We start from the raw sequence: 8,830 nt of genomic DNA, 5'->3' as shown, positions 1-8,830 counted from the left end.
GTAACCAATTTTATCATGAACTGTTTATTTGTACATATTCTCCACCCAGCCCCAATAGTCCTGTACTATATTAAAAATGTCAGATTTTGAGCCAAAGGTCAGTGTCACAGCCATCAGAAACATAGATGGTCTCTCCCTTTATTAAATTGGCTTGCTTTTTCTCTAGTATTTAATGGGTGTGTTTTGGAAACTATTATATCCACTCAGCAGCCAAAATTATAATATGATCACTCTCATAGGTTGATTCAGTGTAATTATGAAAAAGAATTCAAAAGAAAAAAAAAACCTGTCAAACATGTTTGTAATTATATTTAATACACATTTTGCTTTTAACAGCAATTTGCAGAAGTAAACAGCATAGACCTTACAACGCATAGTTAGTGAAAAGGTTATAGTGCTTATAAAGTTGTATCTAAAATATACCTTATTCATTCTATATTGAACAACTTTTTGAAGACAGTCTAATATTGTAATTATAGAGTAGCAGCATATGCACACCACTATCATTAAGGCTGTGTCAGCATTCCCATTATGAACCTTTTTGCAATGTATTAAGTATTTCAGCCAGAAACTTACAATGCAGTTTGAAAATATGGCATACAAGGTTCTCAATCAATTTTAGTCAAATAAGAATTAAAAAAATAATATCTATATAATAAAGGAGTCCACCCAAATTTATTTTGGATGATTTTTTTTTGCGTCTTTGCACAACCAGCTTAACATTTCAAAAATGAAATTTGAAAAGTTTAGTGTATAGTCTCTTCTAACAATTTTTAAATGAATATGGATTTAAAATGTTGAAAAGCGGGTGCCACAAATGCACAATAACCACTTTTCATATACTGCACATTTCAACATGCACAGATCTTATTCTCTACAGGTATTTAAACCAATAAATGTAAAGAGTTCTGTCATCAAGCAAATAAGAAATGACTTATCCCCCAAGCTGTACTTGCATATTGGTCACCATGGAAGTCAACACTTAACAAGTTATCCCTCTAGAATCTGAGGTACCACATTATTTAACTACAGTTACAACAGAATCACACTCTCAACTTTGATACCCATTATTGACTTATTATGACAACTATACCCTTCATTAACATAGTGTCTAGGGGTGCCTCATTTATCATGGCCTTGATCAAGAGAAACATCTCTAGTCAGGAGTGCATTTAAGCACATGCTTACCTTTTGCTTAAGGAAAGCACATACATAAGTGCTTTCCTGAGTTGTGACTAATATGTGAAAAGGTGCCTGAGGTGCTGAATTGTTGTGGAGCTGTAACATTGGAGCCATGAAACATTGTGGAACTGCTGAATGGAGTTCTCCATAGATTATTCACTTATTTAAGAACTAAAAAACCTCACTTTATCCATTCTAAAGTTTCTTACTTCCAGTGCCCCTTATTTATGTGACATGCTTTGGGAGGCATTTCATTGCATACTTTTCAGACATCAGATATAAGTGCATTACACTGAAAAAATGCCTATTTCAAGCTTCATGTACAACACATACATATACAGTTATTTTTTAATAAAACTTATCTAAACATATATTTGTTCTTTGGACCAACTCCAGTCTCCTTAGGTGACTGTAAAATGTTTTAAAAACCTTTTGTGGAAAATTAAAAGATAATAATAATAATCATTCCAAACACAATAAAGGAACTTGTTTGAATGACATCAAGACAAGAGACAGAAACCCTACAAACAAGGAGTGGGGAGGCCCTGGGTCACATTCTCTGTTGGCATAGTCAGAGTTCTGCTTAAAGCAATGGGATTGTACCTACTTGCACCAAAGTTGCTCTGTCTTGTATACTTAAAAGGTAATTACCAAGTCAAAAAAAGAGAAATGAGGGTGTAAGCCCAAATCTGGGGTAGAGTTCAACATCCTTACTCACTCTCAAGAACAGAAATAATTCAGATCCAAGCCAAGGACTTAGGAAACCTGAACTCAAGTCTTTGCGCTACCACGTATTTCCTGCGTGACCTTAGTCAGGTAATGTAGCCCCCCATTGTGCAGATGGGGAAAATAGCACTTCCCTGTGTCACAAGGAAGATAAATACATGAACAAGTGCAAAGTGCTCAAATGCTACAATAATGAGAAAGAGGGAAGGGGGGTCCACATAAGTACCTAAAATAGCACCTTACACCATAAGTAGTCCTACTGACTTTGACAGGACTATTGGCAAAATAAGGTGCAACTCAGTGTGATGATAATTTTAGAATCCAGACCTGCATAAAGAAAGAGACCATTAACTAACAGACACTCTGCAGGTCTGTGTGTTAAAAGAAAGCAAATTCTAAACTAGATTTCAGCTTCCTTTTTTCTGTTTTCTAAAGAATTTCCCACCTCAGTGAAGCTTCTCTTTCCACATTCAGTGGAGATTTTCCTAAGGATGCATCATTTAGGGACAAATAATAGGAAAATGAGAGATGGCATGCCCTAAATAAGATCTCTCAACTATGGCGGGATTTAAAGAAAAAGGGAGTGGATTAGAAAACTTACGGACTTACCTCAAGTTTCCTTATTGCCACTGCAGCTCACCTGTAACTCACGTAAACTAATAAAAATAACTAGCCACAAATGGTAACTTAAAAGATTTTCATACTTATTCTTAAATTTCCTGTTTTTTTGCAAAACTATTGAAAACATCAATTCCTTAATTTGCCCAGACAAAGTGAAGCAGAATTTTCAGCTACAGTATACAGTAACACATGTCAGTTTGGCACTGCAACATTGTGGAAAGACAATGACATATGGTAAACAGTTTAGATTCAGAAAAAAAAAATCCTATCCATGAACCAATATTGTCAAATGTATTGCATACTACTGTAACTTCACAGTAATCAAATCAGAGACACCAAGGTTTCTAACTGACTTATAGAAGCGGCAATCACAGATTGCAGTAATGTATACCATTCAAGGGAAAAAAATTGCATTTTGGCAATTTTATAATCAAATGTTCCTTATAGCATATGTTCTTCTGATAGCTGCTTGTTGGACATTTTCCTGCAAAGAAGGTGCATGTTCTCTTTCTTCAGTCCTGGTGAGATTTTTCTGCAATAACTTTGCATTCGTACTGCAAAACAACCAAAGGCAGTTGACATAAATACATATCTGGGAAAACAGATTTGCACAATTAATTTCTGATTGAGAAAGACAGCTGAGAAAGAGTGATACCTACATAATCAGACATAACAGCTCTGCCCAAACTCCTCCCACACTAAAGTAGCCATGAATCACACGGCACCCTAACCAACTACAGTTTTTTGTTCATTGTTCATTTGTTCAACTACAGTTTTTCAGCTACCATTTGGGGTAAAATCTCTCACTTCTTGCACAGCATTAGACAACCTAACCACATAAGGCACCAACTTAAAATTAACCAGTTTTGTTACTCTGGACATGGAGTTCTTATTTAGACCTCAATCCTGCAAAGACTTGTGTATACACAGAATGGACAAAGTATGATAAATAGGGGTCTACTGAACTTGAAGAGGTGGCTGGCCAATTTTGCAGGTAGATCCTGGGGCCGGATGTCATTTTTACAGGCTGAGTGCAGTGGCCTCTCCTCCCTGCCCCCCATGCCTCTGATTGGGTGGGGGGCTCTGGCAGTCCCACCCCTTCCCGCAGATTTGTACATGGCTCATAACTGCAGCTTAATTACCCTGGTTGAGCCTGGGGAAGCCATTAATCCACATATTTTTAAGCGTGGATTAATAATGGCTTCCCCCCAGCTTAAGCAGGGTCATTAAACCATAGTCTTGGGCCATCCCCAAGCAGCAGGCTCTGCAATTTTGGTGAGCTCTCTTAAAAAACAAACTTACTGGCAATCTTGTAGCATGAGGGGAAAGCGGAGGTGGAAGGGCATGGCTGCTCATAGCACGAGATGCAGAGGCTGCAGGCCATGCCTCCTGCTGCAAGAAGCCCTGCCTTGCTACCCTGCTCTGTATTCTAAGGCTGCGGGGCTTCCTAGCCTTTTCTCTGCTTGCTGGGTTTTGTTGTTGGTTGGGGGTTTTTTTTTGGTGGCAAGACACCAAAAATCACAGAACCCAACATTTTCCCCAGAGCCCACCCAAACTCAGTTTCCACAAAAATCATGCAATTCCAATTTTGGTAGGTCCCTAATGATAAACTGGGAAATGTTGTTGTATATGTAGGGAACAATAATGGGTATAACCTCTCTGATGGACTCAGTGGTATGCCGACCACACTGAAGCCTATCTTCAGTATTTTTCAATCTCAGCCTTCATAATCAATTTTAATAAAAGCAGCATGCAGAATGACTAGTTTTTAAAATACCCACTAATACATACTTAATGCCAAGGCCCCCCCACCGAAAAAAAACAAACCCCAACACTTACCATTGCCAGTTGTCTTCCAATGTTCCCCATAGTTATGCCACCAGCAAAAAATATGCATGGTAACCAGGAACGGACATAAAGGAAGTCTGGAGATGTATATCTAGAAAGCAATGCAAGTGTTTATTATTGAGCTTAAACCTATAGGACAGGGGTTGTCAACCAGGGGAACACGTACCCCTGGGGTACCTGAGAAGGCCCTAGGGGGTATGCGCATGTGGGCAGGGATAGAGTGCCACCACATACCATCCCTGGCCAGCCATGGGGGGTGCGGGTGCTGACAGTCCACATCTGGCCATGTGCCACCCTCCCACACTTGGTGTCCAGGCACACACCACTCCCTCAGCCGCCCCCCCCTCTCCGGGCAGCTGGGGGTACACTGCCCCGCGTCTGGCCACAGAGGGGTACAATGATACAAAAAGGTTGAAAACCCCTGCTATAGGGCATAAAAATGAAGACATGTCCTAAAAAAATATATACTTCAAAATCTCAGTCTCACAGTCACTTAAGCACTCATATGAGTTGTCCAAGTAAAGTTACATCAACATATGTTATTAGGTGTGGGGCTTAAGGTAAGTCAGACTCTAGGTAAAATATTTTGTATAAGAAAGAAAACCCTTTTAAAAAAAGAAGTCAACACTCACTGATAAACACCATTGTAGACCAGAAGCTGGGACACCAAGGTGGCCAGGAAAGCAATTCCTATCCCAAGACCAAAACCACTTCGTGATCTATCAAAGGTCCACCACAGTCCAATTGATAGTGCTGCTAATGTGAGAGACAACTGTATGTTGTTGGCAAAATCCACTTTCTGGGTTTGTAGTTAAGGATCAATGTTAAACTGTCAATTGTCAACGAAGATCATTGTTCCTCACTTTAACTATCTTTTTTAACTGAAAGATGGTATGCCCCTATGCAAAGGTAACTTCTACTGAATACAATTAAATGAGGTAAGAAATAATCTTTTCAAACTTAATACTATATTTAGGAATGTATTTATTTAAAACTGATTTTTGATTTTTTTTAAATCTACATCATTGCCTCAGCTTTTTGCTAAAAGCTACAAAAGCAAAGGAGACCATGCAGTTTTGGTAGGCAGTAAAACACTTATTCACAGGCTTAATACTTTCTTAAAATAAAAAAAAAGACATTTATGCAAAATGCAAATGGATGGTAATGCTATAGAACTTATTTAAGTCAATGCTGAGAATCCCCTTCCATCTTTTTTATTAAAATAAATTATAAATTAGTAATTCTAGACACTTCTGAAGCAATTTACCCTCTTACAAGTGCTTTATAAATATCAACTAATTCATCCTCACAGCTTCACTATGAAAAAGTATTATTAAAGGGAGACTTGTCAAGTTTCATAAGCCTAAATTAAACCTACAGTATGACAAATTTAGAGGTAAAAGAAATGTCCTATTCTTTCACACAGGAGTCCACTATCCTGGAAATTCGAAAATAATGGAAATTACAAATCTGTCTATCCAGAAACGACAGTAAGAGAGAGAGAGAGAGAAAGAGAGAGAATGACAAACATAAGGAAACAATGAACAAAAACTACATCAAACCTGGAAGTTTACAAGGTCTTACCGCTGTTCTTCAATCATAAAATAAACCGAAGCTAAGACTCTGGAAAACCAAGAAGGATAAAACAGATGCACTATACAGAGACCAGAGCTGTTAGTAAATTATATAAGTTTTCACTGAAAGTAGCCTGACACAGGGCCTTTAACCCGTTTCTTTACAACATGCTTGAATTGCTTGACACTGGCATTTAAATGTAGCTCTATTCAAGTTATGGTGGAAGTCAAGGAACCATGTGCAAATTTTTTTGAAAACAAAACCAAGGCCTGCAAGACACCATCAGCAGGACTTTATTTGGTGGCTCCAATTTTTCAAGCTAGGATGTATGTCTAAAAGTCATAGCTAATTTAGAAGGGATTGGTATTTATAGTTTCATAGTAGCTAGGGTCAGGAGGGACCTGAACAGATCATCTAGCCTGACCCCCTGCCAAAGGCAGAAATGAATGCTGGGTTCACAAGACCCCAGACAGGTGATCATCCAACCTCCTTTTGAATTTGCCCAAGGTAGGGGCAAGGACCACTTCCCTGGGAAGTTGGTTCCAGATTTTGGCCACCCTAACTGTAAAATATTGCCTTCTGATCTCTAACCTAAACCTATTCTCCATCAGCTTATGACCACTGTTCCTTGTCACCCCAGGTGGTGCTGGGGAGAAAAGGGCTCCACCTATTTGCCGTTGATCTCCCCTGATGAGCTTGTCACCAGCCGCTAGGTCTCCCCTCAGCCTCCTCTTGCTGAGGCTGAACAGGTTCAGGTCCCTCAGTCTCTCCCCATAGGGCCTGTCCTGCTGCCCACTCACCAAGCGGGTGGCCCTCCTCTGAACCCTCTCCAGGCTGGCCACATCCCTTTTGAAGAGCGGCACCCAGTACCTGACACAGTACTCCAACTGGGACCTGACCAAAGTCGCATAGAGGGGGAGTATCACCTCTCTGGACTGGCTTGAGATGCACCTTTGGACGCATGACAAGGAATGGCTGGCCTTGCTGGCTGCGGTCTGGCATTGGCGGCTCATGTTCACCTTGGAGTCAATAATGACTCCAAGATCCCTTTCTGCCTCTGTGCTTGCAAGAGGGGAACTCCCCAGCCTGTATGTGTGCTGTGGATTCCTTCTCCCAAGGTGCAGCACCCTGCATTTGTCTACATTGAACCCCATCCTATTCTCATCTGCCCACTTTTGTAGTCTGTCTCAATCTAGTTGCAGCCTCTCTCTCCCTTCAATTGTGTCCACCTCACCCCACATCTTAGTGTCATCAGCAAACTTGGACAGCGTGCTTTCCACCCCCTCGTCCAAGTCACTGATGAAGATGTTAAACAGTGTGGGCCCAAGGACCGAGCCCTGGGGTACCCCACTGCTCACATCTCGCCAGGTTTACAACCCGTCCACCACTACTCTCTGGGTGCGCCCCATCAGCCAATTTTTTCCTCATTCAAATGTGCAGGCATCAATGCCACAGTCGCTTAATTTATTGATGAGGATGGGGTAAGTGACAGTGTCAAAGGCCTTCTTAAAGTCTAGAAAGACTACGTCCATGGTGACACCATCATCCAAGGACCTGCCTTTGATGAACCCATGCTGATTGCTCATGAGCATGATCTCCCCTGCTGGCCCCCCACAGATGTGCTCCTTGATGATTCTCTCCAAGATCTTCCCGAGCACTGAGGTGAGGCTTACAGCCTATATTGATTTAGGATATGTTCTTCCACAGATTATCATGAATTTGGGGTACTTAGGAGAAACATCCTCCACCTGTAAAATAGCTAGAATTATACTTATGTTTGCAAAACGATTAAAAAATGATGGGTAAAACAGTATTTTTCCTACTAATCCCCCTACTCCTGCTCATTCTTTGACAAAGTGCAAACTTCCCTGATGCACACTTAAGTTAGAGCTTGAAAAACATAACTATCTTGAGCTCAAAATGAGTACACGAACAGCATTGTTTAAAAATCTACCAGGGCATAAAAATCTTTATCTTCTATTTGTTTTAATCATTCAAAAACTGCCACAAAGATTCAAAACAAACAAAAACAATCCAAAAAACAAAGGATGAGAGATTTCAGATCAAGCAGTAGTTTTAGGAACCTGTACACATGAGGCTCATTAACTACAATGTTGCTGCTGTTGTTTTGTAACAGTTCTAACCCTAACCTACACAACCTTATTTCCCTTCTAGAACTGCACATTATATTTGAAACAATTACATTGTGATGCACTGTTTAACCTTTGATTCACTAGAAACCTGTATGTGATTGGTAACTTCACTGCAGTATAGGATACAGCACTGGCATGATTTATGCCCACAAAGACTGCTACACATCGCATTACACTGGACCATTCTCTCTTAAACTTATGTGGCTCTCCCAGATGTCTGTCCATGCAGGGATACAATAACCCGATCGCAGCTGTGGAAACATGAAAGAAACAGTGACAATTAAGGAAATCCACACTATTTAACTGCAAAACAGACAAATCAATCAACATATATATTTTTAAATTGCTAAACATCAACAAGCTTTAAATACATGCAACAGCCAAAAGGCAGTTTAGAGAATATAGGCCCCAAACAAAAGTTCTGTAAGTCTGGTTTAAGGTTCAATGAAAACAGCTACATTTTATATTTTAAAAATTCTCCTCCTCCACAACAACAGTGTGAAGTCTCCAGGGTTCCCCCACTCTCCTCTGGCTGCTACTTCCTACCTCTGTCCTAGAGGGCAGGGCACTGTGGGGCTGTGCAGGGAGCTAAGGTTGAGTCTGAACTGTGTGTGGGGGGGAGGGGGGGGGTGGGAAAGAGACCACACTTGTATGGGGCAGCAATAGAGATAGGTACCCAGGTAACAGTGAGGTGATATGCCTGTGAGGGATCCCCATGGGGGGGG

General features: G+C 40.5%; 1 protein-coding gene across 1 annotated transcript in view; it reads right to left on the bottom strand.

The window, feature by feature from the left end:
- Nucleotides 1-296: 296 nt before the first annotated feature.
- The window catches only part of INSIG2 (insulin induced gene 2), a 20,927-nt gene continuing 12,393 nt past the window's right edge, over nucleotides 297-8,830 (bottom strand). The window contains exons 3-6 of the mRNA XM_006017890.3: nucleotides 8,232-8,356; nucleotides 5,010-5,176; nucleotides 4,369-4,468; nucleotides 297-3,083 (exon numbers count right to left, since the gene is read on the bottom strand). Of these exons, the coding sequence (XP_006017952.1) occupies nucleotides 3,042-3,083; nucleotides 4,369-4,468; nucleotides 5,010-5,176; nucleotides 8,232-8,356 (434 nt within the window). The 3' untranslated portion in view covers nucleotides 297-3,041. The remainder of the gene's footprint in view (nucleotides 3,084-4,368; nucleotides 4,469-5,009; nucleotides 5,177-8,231; nucleotides 8,357-8,830) is intronic.

The sequence above is a fragment of the Alligator sinensis genome, unplaced genomic scaffold (assembly GCF_000455745.1).
Source record: "Alligator sinensis unplaced genomic scaffold, ASM45574v1 scaffold4_1, whole genome shotgun sequence".
Taxonomy (NCBI): domain Eukaryota; kingdom Metazoa; phylum Chordata; order Crocodylia; family Alligatoridae; genus Alligator; species Alligator sinensis.
This window is presented reverse-complemented; position numbering and strand designations above follow the sequence as displayed.